This window comes from Talpa europaea (genome assembly GCF_964194135.1).
Source record: "Talpa europaea genome assembly, chromosome: 2".
In the NCBI taxonomy this organism is placed as follows: domain Eukaryota; kingdom Metazoa; phylum Chordata; class Mammalia; order Eulipotyphla; family Talpidae; genus Talpa; species Talpa europaea.
Genome location: NC_140068.1, coordinates 21,695,416 through 21,717,437, shown reverse-complemented (window position 1 = coordinate 21,717,437; position 22,022 = coordinate 21,695,416). Strand labels below are relative to the sequence as shown.

The 22,022-nt window shown below is 41.9% G+C and overlaps 1 protein-coding gene and 1 pseudogene across 2 annotated transcripts in view; one reads left to right on the top strand and one right to left on the bottom strand.

Moving 5' to 3' along the window:
• Window positions 1-13,099, bottom strand: part of MAP3K5 (mitogen-activated protein kinase kinase kinase 5) — a gene marked incomplete at both ends in the record, with an annotated part of 210,548 nt that extends 197,449 nt beyond the window's left edge. Inside the window, one exon of the mRNA XM_084228474.1 lies at window positions 12,658-13,099. Coding sequence (XP_084084600.1) covers window positions 12,658-13,099 — 442 coding nt within the window. The remainder of the gene's footprint in view (window positions 1-12,657) is intronic.
• On the top strand, window positions 7,059-7,875 carry LOC311167588 (small ribosomal subunit protein eS1-like; annotated as a pseudogene). Its single transcript has one exon. The product of its transcript is annotated as a small ribosomal subunit protein eS1-like (transcript).
• Window positions 13,100-22,022: the final 8,923 nt, after the last annotated feature.

The following is a 22,022-nucleotide window of genomic DNA, read 5'->3' as shown; positions in this document are numbered from 1 at the left end:
TTTGTATACTTATTTGTATACTTTTTTCATTCTAGCCCAGCCATTCATTAAGATGGCATTCTCATATTGACTATCAGCCAAGGGCCATATACTCCAGGAATTATCAACAAGCTAGCAATAGAATTTTATTATGGCTATAGGCTTACAGAATACGAAGTTGAAATTACATTGTTGTCATATTCAATTATCGAAAGCCTAGACTTTTTTCAACTGAAAAGATTAATACAAGAGAACTAAGTACAGATCAAATTCTACTACTATAAAAGTAATATATAAGAAAAAAGGCTTTCGTCTCAGGCAATAACTACACTTAGTTCCACTAGCATCCATATAAAAAATTTCATCAAAGAATTATACTTCCTTAGAAGTCAATATTTACAAAAGATATAAATGGTTTGCAATAGAATTGGGAATGTGATTAAATAATTTTGAGTATGATTCTGATTTCATATCAAAAATAAAGGGAAGAGCCCAATGTATAGTTTTTGGTTGCATAAGATTTTGAAATTTCAGTGCATTTTCACATCTATGATAGCAGTATTAAATACTGTTCTCAAGTATACAATTCAATGAAATCACCCATATTATGAAGTTCTTAAAAATATTCCCTTGAATTTTTAACTTATTTACTATGTAGACTATCACCTTGCATGTGGTGGCTCCCAAAAATTATTTATTATCGAATTCAACTGGTATTCTCTACACTCATAAAAGGCAGAAATTGCACTTTTAGCTTAATTTTATACAGACCTTAAAAAGGAACCTTGTAAGACCTCCCTGGTGGCATGGTGCAGCGGGTTGAGCACCGTGCTGTGAAACTGCCCACAGCCTCTGCAGTGCAGGTACAATAGCACAGCAGACCTCTCCTGTCGCGCCTGCTGCTCCCCTCAGCAGTGCTTTCGGTCAGTCTGTCTGTTCTGCTCCCTGCTCTGTCTCTGGTGAATCCTCTCACCCTCCCGCTCCTCTGGCCTGTACCCCAGCTATTGTATAAATAAAAAATAAATCTTTTTTGAAAAAAAGGAATCTTGTAAGTAGTGAATAAATGTCTAGTAATGAGAAGACTGTAACCATGGTATTAATAATAATTTAAATGCTCTCAAATAGAAAATTTATTTTTGAGAGACAGAAGAGGATAGTTATAAATGAATAGAGTCTGGAATCTGACAGTCAGGTTCAACCTGGCTGTGCCTCTTAGTAGCCATGTGACCCCGTGGAAGTTGATAAGCTATGCCAGGCCTCAGTTTTCCACTACGTAAAACTAATCCACTGATGGCCTCTGCTGCACAAAGATGAATAAACTCTGGCATGTAGAGTGACTGGCAAAGCACCCAGCATTGGTAATTAATGCATGCCGTTCTTCTGGGCATGACTTGCCTTAAATGACAAGACCAAAGCAATATATCTTGCTCTGGAATTTTACAATGATTTTCCAGACCTGTAAAATATCATAAGGACTTCCGTCTGCTGTCTACAAATAATAAACCTATATTGTGCAGTCTAGACTACTGAAGTTCCTATTAGTAATGATGATTTCCTCATGTAAGAATGAAAGTGGGTTTGTGGACACTTAGCCAGTATGCTCTCGTATTTCTGGCTTGGTTCTGGCTACACAGTCTTAACACATCCCAAATGCACATGACTGACATCCTAATATCCAGTTTTTACATGTTTCCTGATCTGAAGCAACCACAATTAGGAACCCCATTTCAGGGATTCTCTCAGAGCAATCACAGCTACAGACAGTAGAGTAGTTGAGGAAAAAACATAACAGACCCTAAGCTGGCTGTTTCATCAAGTGCTGGCTAGGTCACAGCACTTGATGAAAACACACAGGCACAGAGCTGTTAAGTAGGACCAACCTTCTGTGAAAAAAAGTTGTCAAAGACTTGGAACTAGGCAAAGGAAAGTACTGGGCATCCTTTCTGTGGAGGGCTGCACCCACTGGGAACTGTAAGATTCTGGAAGGATGTGCACCTCTAAACATCCACCTACTGGTTGAACCATTACAGCGCTACTGGGCGAGACATTAAGTCTCACAAAACTGAGAGTAATTCTCATCCACAGCAATACACACACATGTTATCTGACAGACATACAACTGATTTCCATGCTGTAGAGAAGACAACTCTATACTTATATTTACAGAATCACCTTTAGTCAGTTTTGTATCTATTACCAAATTTATTCAACATTCCTGATTATGTACGTATAATATCTGCTCTTCAGATTCCTCTTTGAACCAATGTTATTATCATACAGATTTTCTCATAAAATGAATGAATTAATTATCTGACATGGCTTTATATTTGTAGAGAACCATGATTTGGGGCTTATGAAAATTATAATTTAGCACATTCCATAAAGGAAGTCCTTTCCCAAGAAGGAAAACTGATTTGGTGGAAAGGGGTTTTTAATTTTGTCCAGAATAATTTACTTCTCTAAAAGAGCAAGAAGGAAAGGGAAGTGAAACAAAAGACAAAATGTTTAACCATTATTATATTTAGGAATGCAGGAGTGTCTTACATTACATGTATTTTCTTTATAACTAAAATGTCTCATGACTTAAATGTCTTAAAAATGTTTTAAAAATAGAATTAGTTGTGTGGGGAAGGATGGAAAGTACAGGTAGTTCTTCCTGACTTCGTCCTTAGCATCAGTCTTTCCCATGGAAACAGAAACTGTAAGCCTCTATTCTGTAGATTTATGCTTTCTTTTTTGTCACTCTTCAGTACATCTGTCTTAGTAAGAGGCACACCACAAGCAATTAATACACGCTTCCAGAACAGATTACTGGGAACATGCTATAATGTTAAGGAAGAGCGAATCAGGACTCAGGCGGCAGAAGTTCTGTAGAACCAAGGAAAGGAACTGTCCCCAAGCTGTTTTGTCAACCCTGCTCCCTGGCTCTCTCTAGAGAAAGGCTTGTTTTGCTCTTGCACTTGGCAGTCCATCTGACTGCCATGCCCAGAAAATAGCCTAAGTCTTGCCTGGAGAAAGTCCAGTTTATAGCACCAGCAACTAGTGACCAGGAATTAGCTAGGCAATAGGCTCCCTCTTTGGTATTGACTGAATGTCAAAGTCTGCTTTCTGCTGGATTGCCTTACAAAACTATTAACAAGAAGTCACCAAAATTTTTTAACAAAAGGGAACTTAATCGTCACTGCTATGACTCTTGCTCATAAAAATGCTACCTTAGATGAAGATTTTAACACTGATCTTCTTCAACAGCATGTGTGCTTTGAAATGTTTTTCACTGTAGGCAAAGAGAGTGGTATAGTGGGAAAATTACTGGGGTTATTGGAAATTGAAAAACCCAAGTTCGGTTCCTACTCAACCCCTTGATTTATTCTGCTCAAGTCATTACCTTCTTCAAGGAGGAGTTTTTTCAACTGTCAGATATAGTTCACTTTACCCATTTGTTGATTTTATGGAGTTAAAAAAATGATCAAAAGGGGGCTACATTGCACAGAGCACATTTATATTATAACTCTGATCTAACTTCACATTATCATTTCACCCCAGTGTGATCAAACCATAAATTAGAAAATACTTAGCTGAGGATAAGAGCCCAGGTCCCTAGGTAGCAGGAATGGCACCAGTAGTCGTGATTGTCGCTGCTCTAAGCTCACAACTGTCACAATAAAATATTACCAAACTTGAATATGACATTAAGAAGTCTTTGACGAAGAATATCATGGATTTTCTAATTTTCCTTGGATGAGTATTTAGTAAGAAATAGGGGTAACTGAGGTTTATAAAGGAGGATGAATTCTCTGGGTTAGGCAAATACTTGGTTTTATCTAATTGAAGTCAATTCACAAATAGCCTGACATTCACAGGGCAACTTTTCCCCATTTTCTGTTTCTCGAAAGTTCTCAGAAGAGACAAAAACTGCTGGAAAAATTGTTATACTTGGTCACAACCATTTTTAGAGGCTTGCTGTACAAAGGAATATAACTTCCTTCCTGTATGAATCATATACCAAAGGCAAGCACTTTCCTCTCTGTTGATTACCTACTGTAACAGAAAAGGTTTGCCTGTAATTGAATGTTTACTGTTACCTTGTGTAACTTCTAAGACTCCTTTGTTATGATTTTAAATAGGAGATGCTGTTAACATATAAATTTTCTTTTTCCCCTTCTGTCTTCCCTAAGTACCACATGTGCTCTGGGTTACACATATTTTAGTTTTTAATGCTTTATTCTCTTGAAAAAAAATACTGAAAGGTAAAATAAAAGATCTACTCACTTTAAAAATGTTTCTGCAGTAGTCAGACAAGACATTAAAAATCACCTTTGTCTCCAATCCTTTCTCCTTCTCCAATACTCTGGCACATACTTTGATCAATGTATTCATCTCCAGCCAGAGAAAAAAGGCAGAATGTTAAAGGAAGTAAAGAAAACAAGGCATTAGAATCACTGGTGGATTTTTCAATAATTTATAATTTTGCCTTGATTTTTTTCTTATGTGACGCCACTAGGGACTGTTACAAATTTAATTTTGCTGTCTGAAAATAAGAGTGGCTGTCTTAAATACAGCCAACTTCTCCACGCACCTATATCCAAATTTTAGAAAAGCAAAGCTGTTTCTAAGGCATACTTCTCCTCAGGGTAGGGGTTTCCAGTTTCTTCCTGATTCCCACATAGATGGGAGGTCCTGAACACTGCCCACTCCCACCCTACTGCCTGCCTGTTCAACTTTCCTCTTGCTCCCCACACAGTAGGGCAGTGTTTGAAGGGAACACATTTGGCAATGACTTGGAAAGTGAAAATAGATGATATCCATTTGGTGCAAACTTGCTCTCTCATAGGGTTTTCTGCTTAACAATCTCCCACTGCTCCAAAAAGAAGCTGTGAGACAACTTTATCCCACAAATCAGAAACAGGAACTGCAGGGGCCTCTAACAAGACTCTGAAACAGGAAGCAGAGGATAGTCCTGGTTGCCACCAGAGAAGAAATGACCTGTGGCAGAGAAGGCTGGCACCTACCTAAGTCACTGGGGAGACTAGGCCACACTGAGCACCTATAATTAGACTTCACCCAGAAATGGAACTAGCCAGAACTACCAACTAATGAATGTCTCCAGCAAACCAAAGGCAACCAGACAGAAGGAAGAAACCAGGCGCCTGGGATACAGGGTCCGTCATGATCATGAGCAGTTGGCCATTTGGATAAAAGAAAAAAAAAAAAATGGTGTTCTAAAAACTAATTTATTTTTGTGTTTTGGAGTTTTCTTTTTTTCCAATTTCCTAGTAAAGCTCATTTTGAGAATTAAAATGTTGCTTTAGCTGACTTGTTATTAAAAAAAAAAATCAAACTAAGAGGTGCACAGTGCTCTGGGTTTGGAGGGGGTGGGCAGGAGCTGCCCCCTTGGCCAACCAGCAAAAAGTTACAAAACTAGAGAAAAGCTGTGTGTGAGGCTTTGCTGGGATTACTTTCTTAATCTCTTCCTAACCGAAGTGTGTCCTTATGAGTTTGTCAATGTTTGCTCTTTTGATAGTTTTGCCAAGTCTGGTTTCTTATGGGAAGGGTCTGTAAGGCAGCTTCTGTTAGAAGTTCAAATACTGCTGTGTGGGTGGGGATGGCAACCTTTTCACTTATTCACAACAAAATGGGAAACAGGAACAAGAAATAATGAGTTTTTCCAAACATTTACTATATGCAAAGAGTTATACTTAACTAGTTAGGTATAACCTAACTAAGGTTATACCTTCCCTAATTCAACATAAAAATATCTTTTGTTAGAATGAAACTAGACTACTACCTCACACCATACACAAAAACCAACTCAAAATAGATAAAAGAATTGAACATAAGATCTGAAACCATAAAATACATAGAAGAAAATATAGACAAAACACTTCATGACATACATCTCAGTAACATCTTTAATGACTGTTCCCTCAAAGCAAAGAGAGTAAAGGAAAAGATAAACAGCTGGGATTACATCAAACCAAAAAGTTTCTGTACAGCAAAAGAGACATTAACCAAAACAGAGAGACACACCACTGATTGGGGGTAAAGTTTTGTACTCCATACAGCTGATTAGGGACTGATCACAAAAATCTACAAAGAGCTCACCCGATTCAACAAAAACAAAGTAAACAATCCAGTCAAAAAATGGGCAGAAGAGCTAAAAAGACACTTCTCTAAAGAGGAAATGCAAATGACCAACCAGCATGTGAAAAAATGTTGAACATCCCTTATAATCAGGGAAATGCAAATCAAAACCACAATGAGCTACCACCTCACACCAGCAAGAATGGCACATATTAAAAAAACTAGTAACAACAAATGTTGGCTGCGAGGATGTGGAGAAAAAGGAACTCTCCTGCACTGCTTGTGGGAATGCAAACTGAACCAACCACTATGGAAAGCTGTCTGGAGGCTCCCAAACTACTAAAAATGGAGCTACCATATGGCCCAGCAATTCCACTCCTAAAGATCTACCCAAAGGACACAAAAACATTAATTCAAATGGATACCTGTACCCCTATGTTTATTGCAACAGTGTTTACAATAGGTAAAATATGGAAACAACCCAAATGCCCAAAAAGAGAGGACTGGATGAAGAAGATGCGGTATATAAACACAATGGAATGCTATTCAGCAATCAGAAAAGAGAAATTCATGCCCTTCACAGCAACATGGATGAAGATGGAAGGGATTATGCTCAGTGAAATAAGCCAGAAGGAGAAAGAAATTATCGGATGATTTCCCTTATAGGAGGAATATAGGGGAACCAAATAAGGGATCAGGAAAAAAAAAACAATAAATAAAAAACCAAAATTAACAGGCAACTATAAGTCAGAGACATTCTGCAAGGGAGGGGGAGGGAGAAGAATCAAAATGGGAGGGAAGAGCACAAGGGACTATAGTGATGGTGCACCGGTGAACTAGTGGTGGGAATTTTACAGGGATTATACCTGAGAGGCAAACGCAAACATTGTACAAAAATGAACAATGATGTTTAAAAAAAATTATATATATATAATTATATATATATATATAATGAGATATATATATCTCTCACCCCTTTTGGCTCCCCATGCAGCACCATGGCGGTCGGCAAAAACAAGCGCCTTACAAAAGGTAGCAAAAAGGGAGCCAAGAAGAAAGTGGTTGATCCATTTTCTAAGAAAGACTGGTGTGATGTGAAAGTGCCACCAATGTTCAATATAAGAAATATTGGAAAAATATTAGTGATGAGAACTCAAGGAACCAAAATCGCCTCTGATGGCCTCAAAGGTCGTGTATTTGAAGTGAGCCTCGCTGATCTGCAGAATGATGAAATTGTATTTAGAAAATTCAAGCTAACTACTGAGGATGTTCAGGGCAAAAACTGCCTGACAAACTTTCATGATGGATCTTACCCGAGATAAAATGTGCTCCATGGTCAAAAAATGGCAAACCATGATTGAAGCTCATGTTGATGTCAAGACTACGGACAGCTATTTGCTTTATCTCTTCTGTGTTGGTTTTACTAAAAACCACAACAATCAGATTTGGAAGACTTATGCTCAGCACCAACAGGTCCGCCAAATCCAGAAAAAGATGATGGAAATCATTACCTGAGAGGTGCAAACAAATGACTTGAAAGAGGTGGTCAATAAATTGATTCCAGACAGCATTGGGAAAGACATAGAAAAGCCTTGCCAGTCTATCTACCCATTCCATGATGTCTTTGTTAGAAAAGTAAAAATGCTGAAGAAGCCCAAGTCTGAACTGGGAAAACTCATGGAGCTTCATGGTGAAGGCCGTAGTTCTGAAAAAGCTACTGGTGATGAGACAGGTGCTAAAGTTGAACGAGCTGATGGATATGAACCAACAGTTCAAGAATCTGTTAAAAATAAGACTTTCAATGATGACAAATAAAAAGTCAAATTTGTGATGTTTCAAAAAAATATATATCAATAAATAAATTTTTAATAATTTTGTTCTTAAGGAATCATGACAGTTAGTGGCTATTAAATTTTCTCTCTCAATTTATAATATCCATATTTGGAAGAATAACATGTTGGCAAACATATGTCCAGTTTTCAACTGACTCATGGAAAGCATTCTAGAAAATAGGCTTCACCTCCTACCTATAGTGTAAGAGACAATGTATATGAAATGAAAGACTGTGAAAACCTCACTGGATTTGAAAGTAGAAAATGCAGAAGTAGGCTGGAAGACTCTCAAAAACTACTCAGTCTGAGATAAATAGGAGACAAGGGTTATGCTTGCTTTTGGACTGTTTGTTTATCAAATAAGACTAGAAGTCCTAAGTTGCTTCAAAGAACACAAGTAGAACCATTGCCCACATAGCTCAAACACCTCTGCAGTGACACGGCCTAACTCGGTGTCTTTCATTATGTGCTCAAATAAAGCAGGTCCATAATAGAGATGTTCTTATATTGTCAGCCAGTGTCTGTTTCCTTCCTGTTACCCACTGTTGCCACAGGTTGAAAGGCGGAGTGAGATTGCAATCTACAGAGAGCCGGGCTAAAAGACCCAGGCGGATGTAATGGCTGGTAGCAGGAAAAGGGGAAGCTGGCAGTCAATTTTACCTGGGTCAACTATGAGAGAATGAGTCAGAGACAGAAAGATAAGAGACAGAAAGAGAGACAGAGACAGAGAAAGAGACAGAAACAGAGGTGGCCTTGAGCAAAGCAAAGTCCCTGGGTCTCACATCAGCAGGAAATCAGGGCAATAAATAGGTTAGGAGAGGCAGAAGCTTGAAAGAGGTGAAAGTGTTAATGGATCCCCTGCTGTGCAGCTTCCTCCTTCAAGGATCCTACTTCATCCTGGCCCAGCTTCCATCCTCTTCCTGTGGACCCCCCATCCTTCCAAGGTCCCCTATGTCAGCCTCTCCTCTCATCACTAACAATTCAACATGATGATGCTCCCACATCTGGCCAAGATGATGCCAGAGTAAGGAGCATCCAAAGTCATAGGTTTCAGGTACATAATTTCCAGAAGATTGAAAACAGTGAATGGGTCACACACTTCACCTGCACTGAGTGGGTTACCAGGTTCCTTCTAGGATCCTCTCTCTCATCCCCATCTATAATACTGTTCCCACAGAAAGTGTGAGCCTCCAAGCAGCTAGCCTCCATGCTATGACCTGAATGAAGGAATATAATCTCTTCATGATTCCGTTTTCTCCTAAGCAAAATAGGGGAATATAAAGTTGATTCATTCTAGCTATATGTCACAGAACTGGGGGCATCTAAAAAAATGTCTTAGAGACCTTGCCAGGGAAGGTCTGGCTCCTGAATAGAGTAGCTCCATTTCACTGGCATCTCTTATTTTTACAGAAGTGTGCTATCTACATGACAGGGGCCAGGAAAGGAGGTGGTCTGCTTGGCACCTGCCACTCTGACTGCTAGTTTTGCATAGGTAAATTTGATGAATTTTTATAAAAGCTTTGTTAGCAAATTAGTGTCACCTCAGAATAAGAATGAATAAGAGAATAAGTGTTGCCACAGAACAAGTAGATTATAGTTAAACAATAACCCAAACGTGGAAAATATTCTTCAATGACACCAGTACACAGATAGGGAAGGCTTGTAAAAATGTAAGCAAACTTTAGGCTCATATCCATTCCAGTAAGTTGAGTCACTCCAACACCAGCATTCCCTTTGAAATAGTGAGACCCTTGTTAAGTCATCCTTGCTTACTCTTCCATCTCAGTCCAAGGGTCCCCTCTGAACCCTCCCCACCCTGAGCCTGTCTACACGTTTTTCCCAGGAGGTCAGGGGCATTCAGGGGATCCTCACAGAGGCCCAGCTACAGCCTTTGAATCTATCCTCCCTCCCCTACCCCAAATCCCCCAACTCTAGACTCCTCAGGCCAGGAACATGATATATGCGAGCAATTCATTCACCTCTAAGGACCGAAATGGTTCAATTTTGTATTAATGACATAATTTGAAAGTACCTAATTTGAGAGCTACAGGGAATCTCAAAGAGCAAGTACTCCAACTATCTGCTCTTTTCTGGGGTTTTAAATTACTTGCTCTAAATGAGAAAAGTAGCCTGTTCCAATGCTCTGTCCCTATAAGCCATGCTGCCTTGCCTTGGCAAACTCATTGGATTAAACGAGGGCTTCCTAAGAAACTTCATTTAATTTCCTTCTCCACTTCCACCTCTGCTCAATTTTGCAGGCCTTGCTCACAAGCACATGGTCTCAAGCAGAGCCAGAATAAAAAGTTAGATCTAACTTGAGGGACAGGGCTCTTGCTACCATAGCATAATGATTCTACGTTCAAGTGGAGCTGGATGACAGACTACAAAGGGCAGCACAGACTCAGGGGCCTAACCTTGCCAGGCTTACTTTGGTACATCTTGTACCCTAAGGATGGTTTTTACATATGTAATGGTTTAAAGAAAATTAAAAGAATATTATCTTGTAAATTATATGAAATTTGATTTCAGTGTCCATTAAACCCTGCCACAATTGCTTGTTTAGGTAATGCTGATGGCTGCTCTTGGTGGCAGAGCGTACTAGTTGTGAGAGAGACCTCATGCACATCTACAATTTATCATGTGACCAAAGTTTTGAAAAATTTGCCAATGAGGGTGAAGGGTGAAGGGGTTGAAAAGAGCAATCACTGTCTGAGGAATCAGAAGGAAAGTTCAACTACCAGCAAACTTGGTGGCCCCTCACTTGAGAAAAACAGAGTTTGGACACAACAGGTAACATCTTCATTCTGTCACATTTTCATGCTGAATGAGAAGGTTCAAAGTTCATGGCACAAAGATAGGCAGGGCCCTACTCCAGGGGGCAGTGGCTCTGCGGACAGAGCTGACCTGGAAACACTGGTCTTCCCCACACCCCCACCGCCCCTCCCCTAGGACACCACACGATACCTGGAAGGCTCAAAAGGCCCTGCCAGCTCACTGCCACATGATTCCAAGATGGCAAGTGTCCCCTGATTCTGAGAGTAAATCATCCCAGTTCAATGAAGGCAGCAAGGGCCAGGCAGGACCTCTCAAGGTCAGTCACCTGAAGTGGAATCCCGCATTGACCAGTTTTTACCTTGAGTCCCTAGTCTTCTCACCTAAAAAGGCTAAATAAGTACTTCCTTCACAGGCTTGTTTGGAGGATTAAATGGGTTACAGTCCAAATGTCAGGTTCTTTCTAGTTTTTCTCCTTCCCTTTCCCAGAGATGGATTTTTGGAGAATAAATAGTAAGTGAGCCCTGTTAAGAAATTTTTTTTCAAATTAGCGTAGCGTTTAAGATATTTTTATAGAGCCTTATAAAAAAATAATCTATCAATGCAATAAAAATAGGCTCTGTGTTTAGCTGGGTGTTTCCTCACATATCTTTTGGTTCTTTCAAATCACAATCCAAAAATAAGAGTGCTGCAGTTTTTAGAAAAGTTATGTTTATCTCATTTTCATAGCAAGTCACCCAAAGAACCTAAGATATATCTATATTCAGTTATGAAGACCGAGGCTGTAAAAAATACCAGAACCAGAAAGTCCTAGTTTATTTAGTCTGGTTTCCTTAACAAGAAGTTCTTCTTGTTCTTAAAATATTCAGCTTTGGCTGAAATCCAAAACTGACATAAGCCTATTTCAGGTGTTCTGAAGTGACTGAAGAGAGTAAGAACTGAAAACAGGACTGGAATATAGAACCTTTTATGTCATCACACATGCAAGGAACTTCTTATTTGAAACTACCATTAAATCAAAGTTTCTACCCTCACTTACACAATACACGTACATATTCTCAACTTCGGTTGTGCAGGGTGCTAAAGTAGGTTTCAGTAACATGTTATTCCTAACATGTGCTCACAGCTAATTGCTTCAATCACCAGAACTACCCAACATTTTCTGAAATCTGTGACAATTTTAAAAGATAGGGTCTTTTTTCATGGCTTAGTCTACTGATCACTTTAATGGTCAACCCAGTCTTAGTTTATTAACATGAAATACCAGCGTTTTAAACTATGTCAACTTAAAAACCTTCCAGCCCAGCAGGGCATACGGGGCAATGAAAGAAAAGACAAAAGACGGTGGTTCTTTCACCCAACTCCTAACATACACACCACATGAGGTTAGTGCAAGTTGCAATGTTAATCAATTTTGGAAGCAATTACCTACAAGTTCAAATTACTAAGAGATGGGAGGTTCGAGCCACTAAACTTGTTCAGGGAAAGAGCTGGGGCGATCAAGACATGATAAGCAAATTCAGAGACACACTGCCTGCAACTGGTGCGTGGCGTGGGCCACCTTTCCTGCACTCCCCAAACCACACAGAGGGAAACAAGAATGCCACCTGGAACCGTCTTAGGAATACACAGAAGGAAAATACAGGTCAACCTGGGAGAAGAGAAATCAAGACACTGGACGGAGAACTGATGGAAGCCAACAGCTTGCCCTGCTGCAGAGCAGAAGTTCTCCAAGAGGCTCCCACGGCCCCACGAGCCCGCGGGCGGAGGGGTGCCGAGCGGGTGGGTCCCCTGCACAGCACCCGCTCCCAGGGGCGGCGCGCGCCAGCAGCAGTCACGCAGCGCCGCTCGCTGCCCCTAAGGTGGGGCAGTAAGTAAATAAGAAGGAAGCACGCTTGTCGCCCAGAAAAACATGTTTTCTTCCCTCCCCGTGGCAGCCCGGGGAAGCGCGGCCCGTGGCCGCCGAGCACAGGGAAGGGGGTCGCACACGCACCTGCATTGTAAAAGCGGTCCAGCACGGCGGTCTCCCCAAAGTCCAGCTTCCCAAAGTGCAGGGTCTCCAGGGTGGCGCCCACCGCCTCGCACGCCTCCCGCAGGCTCAGCAGGGCCTCGCTCTCGGCCACCACCAGCTGCCCCTGGCTCGCCTCGTTGATCACATAAGCCACGGTGGTCCGCCGGCCGCCCCCGCCGCCGGAGCTGCCCCTGCAGCGGGTGGCGCTGCTCGCGGCGGGGGCGGCGGGGCACGCGGGGCCGGGCGCGCTCTCCACGTTCCAGAAGCTGCCCGGCGGCGGCGGCGGGAGCTGGTCCTCTTCGCCCTCGGCCGCCGGCGCCGCGCCTCCCCTCCGGCAGCTGCCACCCTCGGCGACGGCGCAGAGGCCCGAGGGCGCGAAGGGTGGCACGGAGAAAGTGATGCCTTCGCCCGCCTCCGCGCTCATCTCTCCCGGCCGGGCGGCGGCGGGGTCCCCAGCCCAGGCGCCCCGTCTGGCCAGCCACAGCTCGGGGCTGCTCCGCGCGCGCCGGGCTAAGCAGCTGCCATCGCGGGTCGCGCCCTCCGCGCCGCGCCGCCGCCGCCTCTCGGGCGCCCTGTCCCCCGAAGGCGCGCCGCTGCCGGGCGGCGGCTCGCCCCTCCTCGGCGCCTCCGTGGCCGCGCCGCTCGCCCGCTGCGGGGTGCCGGGGGCGAGGGGTGGGGAGCCGGCTCGGGCGGGAAGGGACGGCGCTTCCTTCTCTTGGCGGGCCGGGTCGCCTCGCGGACCTGCGCCGCGGTGCGGCTCAAGGGCGCCGCGCTCGGGGTGCGGTGCGCCCCGCTCGCCCCGCGCGCCGCTGCCCCGACTCCTTCCGCGCCGGCAGCTCGGGGAGGGGCCGCCGAAGGTGCCCTCTGGGTGCGGGGCTACCTGGCGGGCACCTGACAGGCGGGCGGGCGCCCCGGCCGCGTCCGGGAGCGGCGGCAGCTGGTGCTGCCGGGAGGATCCGCCTCCCCCTCGGAGGCAGCGCCCGCTCCGCGGCGCGATCTGCTCCGCCTCCCCGGCCTCGCTGCTCCACGGCCCGCCGGGGCCGCGGCGTCCCAGCGCCAGCCTCGCCTCCCGAGTCTCGGCGTGGCGGCCACCGGCTTCTGGCCGCCCACTCGTCGCGGCCCCGAAAGTCAGGGCCCGCCCCGGGGGAGGGCGCTGCTGGGAAGCTCGAGTCGGGACGCAGCCGATCGCGCCGCCGCTCGCGGTCTCTGCCCAGCCCCGGGCGCGGCGCGGGCCGGGGTTCCCCGCCGCCGCCGCCGGCTCGCCGCGCGCTGCGCCCCCCGCAGACCCGGAGCAGGCGAAAGCCCGCCACGCGCGCGACGGCAGGAGGGCGCAAAAGTCTCCGGCGAGTCCTCGGGTCTGGCGAGCCGGCGCGAGAGGCGTTGGCGCGCTCCTCGCCGCCAGGGCGCCCCCTCCCGGCCCTGCTGGGCTCGCGCGGCGGCGCTTTGGGGTACCGCGCGCGGGCCGGGGCGGCCCGGGGAGCGCTGCGCGGCGCGCGGCGGGAAGATTTTTAAATTACGCCCTGGAGCCGGGGCCTAAATTCGGAGGGTGGGGTGGGTGTGTGTGTGTGTGTGTTTGGTTTTTTTGATTTTTTTTTTTTTTTTTTGGTTCGTGACAGGGGCGCTCCGGAAGTGGTAGGCTACATTTAATAGGTCTGCCCCATCTATTTTTCATTTAAAAATTTGCAGTACCTTGTGTTGTCGTGAATGAGTTGTTGATTGACTTCAAGGGCTTTAAGATCTTAAAACCCGAGTGCCCCCCTTCACCACCACCACTGCTTCCATACTTGCAGCGGATAATGAGGACTACACCCCCGACTTGGCAAATCATGGCCAGATCAAAGGAAATTAAGTGACTTATTCTGTTTTTTTAAATCGCACCGGGGGAGGCAAAGGGGAATGCCTAGATTGCTTAAGAACAATGAAAAAGTATGTATTTATTTGGGCAGCCAAAAACCAGATGTGTAAGTTCTAGAGCACTTCTCCTGAATGCTGTTAGGAAAATCAGTGAAAGGTTTTCAACTTCCCGTGCTCTGGAACTGAGATTAATGCGTTGTATGGGGAAAAAAAAATAGAAGAAGAAACGCAATTTACTTCAAATTGGGGAAAGGAAAGATGAAAAATTTGAGTAGTAAAGCGTTAAAGGGAGGAAATGCAACTAATAGCTACACAATTCCATCCTGAGTGAAGGAAAGTGACATGGGATTTTTCTAAAGATTTGTAAAATGATAGAAGTAAATTTATACTAAGGAAACTTTATATTCTTCATGTCCACTGGAATCTGTGTGAACCAAACCTGCCTTTGGACTTGAGATCATTAGGAAAGTAGGTATTTTGTGAAACACTGATCATACTGAAATAAAATATGATGGGATCCTAAAAGACATTCAAATTTTAATATTTCCAACAACTTGGAAGCAGGTAATCTGTGGGAGCAGATAATCTTCCATCCACCCCATCCTGATAAAAAAAATCAATAAACACTGGAGATTTATTAAGACCATGTCTGGAAAATGAGAGCGCCTTAATTCTCAAATGGTACTTCACTACAGAAATGAGATCTAAGATTATATATTAAGTTCTTTTCACAAACCATAACTTTTTAGGCCCTTTCACAACTTACTTCCCTTCCAGAGTGTTTCAGAGTCCTTTTTCACACACAATTTTTATTTTTGTCTTACTTAGCCCACTTGTTTTACATTGGATTGATGTAATAACTCTAACAGTGTTAATGATGACTGGCACCCACACTCAAAGCAATGCTGAAAGTCTGCTTTTCTTGGTCCCAAAGCTCTCTCCTTGCCCAAATGGCATGGTTTAAGCTGCTTCATCTTCAGCCATGTGACATTTCCATTTCCATAACTGATAGTTGACTATGCATAATCCAGAATGGATATTCCACAATCCAAGTTGGGGGAAGGAAAGATGAAAATTTTGAGTAGTAAAGCGATAAGGGGAGGAAATGCAACTAATAGCTACACAATTCCATCCTGAATGGAATATTATCCATTACTATGGAATATTATCCAATATTATCCACAATATCCATTCAGATGGATCAATTTGTGACTTAAATTTGGACCCATGAACAGGCAGAAGGGCACCAGGTATGGCATGGATGTGCTGGAATCCCACCTGACCTCAGTTTGCCACACATGCCTCAGAGTGCTCATCTTGGGAATGAAAACCTTTTTTTCTGATTTGATCTTCCAGGATTTTGCAATTTGTCTCTGTAGAAGGAACGCCTTTTTCTAATACAAAAAAGTAGTGGTGAATAGCAGAAAAAGTATTGCCTATTTTGGGTTTTCATGTTTAATCTTGAAGGGCAAAATGGTGGATCTTAAACCTGAGACAGGTGAGAATCTTCTAGCTAGCTAGTTTTGCTTTAGGAGCTAGGTTTGCTCTTTTTCTCTGTATCCTCAGATAAATGAGAATACAATAGATTCTTAATGTGAAAAAGTATTTCAGGCGACATGAAAACAAGGTACATGTAATTTAAATGACTAGAAATGAATAAGAAGACCAACAAAAGTGGTATCAAGCATCTGGAATAATTAATTATAATCGATAATTCAATTGATTATATTTTTTAAAGATTTATTTATTTATGCATACAAGAGCTGGGATGCAGGCCAGAAATGTAGGGGGTGAGAGGATTAACCAGAGACAGAGTGGGGAACAGAACAGACAGATTGACCAAAGTACACTGCTGAGGGGAGCAGTGTGCAAGCCAGGAGACGTCTGCTGCGCCATGTGGGTTGCTCCCTGGCTGGCCGGACGTTTGAACTTGTGCTGCAGTGGCCGCGAACAGCTTCATAGGTTGCATCTTAACCTCTTGTGCCACCAAGGAGGTCTCTCAATTGATTATTAAATGTAGCTGATTTTGTTTTGACTTTCAAAATAAAAAGAAAACCCATAGAAGTATACATATTCATATTAATGACTATGTCTCTGCTACTGAATTCTGTAAGAACATTATTCCACAGAGTCTGACATAGAGGACATTGGGAAATACAATGCAACTGAACATGGATTTCTACAAAAGTATATATGTTCCTCACATATATGTATAATATTTATTAAAGCTAAGAACACAATATTACATATTAATTCAATGAAAGCACTTCTGAGGAATCTAAAATAATATATATCAGATAAAAGCTTTCTGGTTACATTACCTTAATAAATGCGAGGAATAACAGGGATTGTATTTCTCTTTTTTTAAAGATTTATTTATTTATTTATACAAGAACCAGGGTACAGGCCAGATGCGCGGGAGGGTGAGAGGATTCACCAGAGACAGAGTGGGGAACAGACCAGGCAGACTGACGGAAATACACTGCTGAGGGGAGCAGCGGGCGACACAGGAGAGGTCTGCCACACCATGTGGGGCCCTTGTCAGCCGGCCGGGATCGAACCAGCACTGCAGAGGCTGTGGACAGCTTCACAGCCTGCGCTCAACCACCTGTGCCACCAGGAGAGGTCCTGAAAGGGATTATATTTCTTATTGTAAGCTAAAAACTTGTTATATTTTGCATTGGGGGAAAAAGGAATCCAAGGAAATATTTAGATGCTTCACAAATGGCAATTTTTTTCTGGAAGCTATTGGCAGTATTAAATCATAATCATTAAATGATAGAATTGTAATATCATAAAGAGTCCATGACATATTTATACTGAAAATGGCAGCAGAACTGAAGTTTATTAGTCAGAATTATGTTTTTATTCAGAGCTCACCCCACTTCTACTTAGAGATATAGACTGTGGGAAACCTTTAAGGGCAAAAATTTTCCTCATAAGAGTTGGAGAAATATCGAGAGATTTCTTCTTTTGTTTATGATAGAATAGGTAATTCTGATCACCCCTGTCTTTGAAGAAGACTAAGGATGCTGGACAAATCCTATATATAGGCATCAAAGAACTATGAGGCAAGGAGGAACTATCTGGCCAGATTCTGGAATAGAGAACAGAGTAAGAGGTTAAACCTCCAGCAATAGCTGCTTTTGGCCTGGCAATTTTTGTGGATCTGATCTGAATCAGACAGCAGAGAGGCTGAGTGCATTTTTAACACCTTGAAGGACAAAAATAAAGATGAGATAACCTAAGCATAAGGAAGAACTAGAAGTAAAATAACCCTTACATGGAAAGCAATCCTGTCTCCAGACATCTGAGTAACTCAGAACAGTCTCAAACCCCCAAATTGGATAAGGTAATTCCAGTCATTCAACACACTTCCCTCGGGAAGCATCAACCATCATCTGGGTCATGAATTATTTCTACAACATAAGATCTATAGATATTGGGAAACATTTGGATACACGGTAGAATGGTGGGGTAGGAAAAAGTATGTGAATTCATCTGTTCCTGAGTTTTCCCTTCAGAACTACTATGCATTTGTATCCCCATAGTCTCTGCCCCAGGAGACTAATTTGTATGAATGAAATCAATAGGCTTCCATGCTTTCTGTTTGCCAACTGGGTTTGGCTAATGGGGAGTCCAGGCAGGGGATCTGGGGGAGGAAGGATGTTGGAACGCTATGACTCACCTCAGGCTGGCTCTGTTCCTCAACAGGAAGTCATTGCTCATCTCAAGGCGGCAGGTCCTACAGGATTCACTTTCTTCCAGTGTCTCAGAACTGTCCCCCACCTTGTTCTTGGGCACCTAGAAGGAATGACAGCTTTGAAGCTGCTTCCTCAAGTATCTGCACCATCCACTGAATTTCCTTATTCCATCTATACCTTTAAAATTAGTCTTTTTGTAAATAAATCCACCTCAAATTATCTTGTTTCTTGTTGGGACTCTGATAACTACCAATGAGCTTTAGAAAAAGAAAAACTAATTAGAAAACCTCTTTGGGCCTGTTTGTTTCTTCATCCATAAAGTAATGTGTTGAATTGGATCAAATTGGAAATCCCTGGAAGCAGTAATGTGTTGCCTTTAAGTATTCGGTTAAAATATCAGTTCTTATATTGAATTGAAATGTGTACAGCATGTAATACCACTGGGTAACCAAATAGGGAACTTCATGGAAATATTTCAGATAGTGCATATAAGGAGTGTGAGGTAGTTAGAACATCACTGTTTTGTTAACTCGTTTTGTTAACTCGTGATGAGCTTGGATCCAGATCATCAATAGCTACTAACATCCTTAAAAGAGAGAGAACCAGATATGATAGCCTGTGTCTCCTGATGGAAAGACACCACCAGTTAAAAGGTAGTCATACCCAAAACAGAGGACATGAATTTTATCAAAGTCCTAGAATCCCAGACTGAGTAAGATCCCATAACTAACGACCAAAACAAAGAGAAAAAAAAAAGATTTATATTCTCAGGAAATGCAGTGGTTAGAAACATGGTCAAAAGTGTCTTAGGCCCATTTCCAATTGAAAATTAACAATAATGATAATATAAAAATAACAACAATAATAATGCTAACTGCTTTATGGACAAAGCTCAAGTCTCCCATCTTTATAGACAAGGAGCCCAGAGGGCAAAAGCTTATACGATATCAGATAAGTAGTTAATAACAAGACCAGGGTTCCAGTCCATATCTGTTAAACACTGCCATTATCCACTACTTCTTATAATAAAGGGGTAAGATTGTCACATCAGAAAATATCAAACATCCTGCTTCTTTTGTTCTAAGGGGAGAATAAGTGACCGATTCATCTAACAGCTGCTTAAAGTTAAAAGGTTGACGAGAAGTTGAGTCTATCAAATTTGTAAGCTTTGGCAACATACAGTAGATTTGTTTCCAGAAGCTCCCATCAGAAGCCAGAGAGAGTGAAGTCTTGGGTAATAACTAGGGTAAAGTCAACTGGGTTGAACGTGGTTTCGGTTTGTTTGATACCTGTTTTGTCTTAAAGTTTGCCATTGATTTCATAACTTATGTTAGAGTGTTTTAATATAAACCATGTTTTAGATTTCTTAATCCTGCAAGAAATATCTGTGTTCTTAGAAGAAGGAACTTGGTTACTTTGTCTATCCAAGAGTTCAAATTCTCTCTGTTTCTGCTTCAGCGACCTTCTGGCGTGGAGACTCTTAGCTGTGGGCACAGATGATATTCATGTGAGGAGTTTTGCATAATTAGAGATCCCTAAACTCTTAACTCCAAGAGATGTGAGTTAAACAAGTTTAAGGGCAGGAATTCTATCAATATGTGTATATGATTTGATAGAACAATTTTATTATCTAACAATCTTATTCTTGAGATTTTCAGACTATTGAAATGATTCGATAAATTCTTAAAAATGGGCAGTTACCGGAGTTCAGCTACTACAACACTAGGGTTTCTAACATGTGAAGAAATTGTCATAAACTTGAAACTGAGTAAAAATATTCACCTCAGGCAAGCAGAGAAATCTGTCCCACTGTTCTTGCATTAAACCATATGAGTGAATAATGATATCCCCAAATTTTTAGCATAAAAACTTATTTTGAATTCTCTTGATATGCTCCTTCTAAAAGCATGGCTGTTAACATTTAAAATTCCCCTTCTTTCCTAATAAATGTAAGCAATTGCAATACAAATGAATGGCACTCTTCACATTTTGTGAAAGAAAGATAAGGCCTCATTTACTTAATGTTGCCATGCTGTCCCCAACATACTCACCATCTCTCAGACTGTCAAAGTGTCACTCTCTTCATTTCGGTAAAAATTCTTGCTATTAAAGTCTCTCCTTAAATTTAGATAAGCAAACTATCAAAAAGATATTCATAAGGCCACAGCAAGAGTTTTGTGTAAGTAACAGAAACCAACAATCTACCAAAAGCAAAAATTAATTTTTTGCAAAGATATTGGGGCTCATGTTGTCCATGCAAGGTTGGGGTCCAGCTCAGAAACCAAAAGCCTTCAGTGACCAGAAGCTTTGGCTGACATTGTTCCATAGGAACAGTACCTGTGACTTTGTCCCAAACAGGCGTCATAGTTATTTTCTCTGACACTACAGTTGTTACGAGACATAGTCATCTAAAATTAATAGTGCTGGTTCATGAATAAATAGACAAGTCAATGAGACAGAATGGAAAATCCCAAAATAGATCCAGTTACATACGAAAATTTAGTAAAAGACAAAAACAGCCTTTTAGATTATTGGGAAAGGATTTTTTTTTTTAAGTGGTATTGGAATAACTACATAGCCATATGGAAAAGTTAAAATTGGCTTCTTCCTCCACACCATACACCACGAAAAATTCCAAAATGGATGTAAGATTTAGTTATTTAAAAATTGAAACTATGTGAGTACTGAATAAATATATGGGTAAATTCTGTTAAAACTTAGGCGTGAGGAAAACTTTCAGGACTCTGACTCAAAATCCAAAAGTAAAAAAGGAAACAGATAACTTGGTAACATAAATATATTTTTACGTGACAAAAGACATCATAAGGAAATTAGAGAGAAAAGTAGCAAACTGGAAAAAATGTCTACAATTTATATTATATCTCATAAATGAGTTTCTAAAAATAGGCATCAAATATCCTACAGAAAAATAAGCTACAGAAAAACAGACAATTCATAAGCATGAAAGTATCTTTTGCTCTCCCCTCAAAAATTGCTCCATCACATATTTTATGAGGTAAATGCAAATTAAAATTATACTAATATTCTACTTTTCTTGTATTATGCTGGCAAAAATACAAGTTTGACAACATATTCAATTGGCGAGGCTGGGGAAAAAAAAAAGGTACTCATTTGTTTCTGATAGAATTCAAAAAATGATAAAATACCTGAGGAGGGAAATTTGGCAATATCTAGAAAGTTATATAAACTCTTATCCTTTGACCTAGAAACCCTACTTCTAAATATTTAACCCAAAGATACATTGGTAAATTGTATACATTGCATCATGTATTATTTCATAAAAATGATGAAAGACATTTTTTAAAAGATTTATTTATTCATGCATACAAAAACTGGGTTACAGGCCAGATGTGCGGGAGGGTGAGAGGATTCACCATAGACAGAGTGGGTAATAGAACAGGCAAATTGACGGAAATACACTGCTGAGGGGAGCAGCGGGCGAGGAGGAGACAGGAGAGGTCTGCCACGCCATGTGGGTATGTCCCTGGCTGGCCGGATTGAACTCGCACTGCAGAGGCTGCAGACAGTTTCACAGCACTGTGCTTACCCTTCAGCACCACCAGGGAGGCCCATGAAAGACATTTTTAAAAACTGTTTATTTTGGGGGAACTGTAACCCCTAGGACTCACTGACATGTACAGAGTCAGAAAGAAAGAAAGATATGGACGCTGATACGCTTTTTATAATGTTATCCAGTATTCATCTTTTCTATTTTCGATGCCTTAATGCATAGTTGTAAGAGCACAATTCACGTGTGTTCTTGTATTT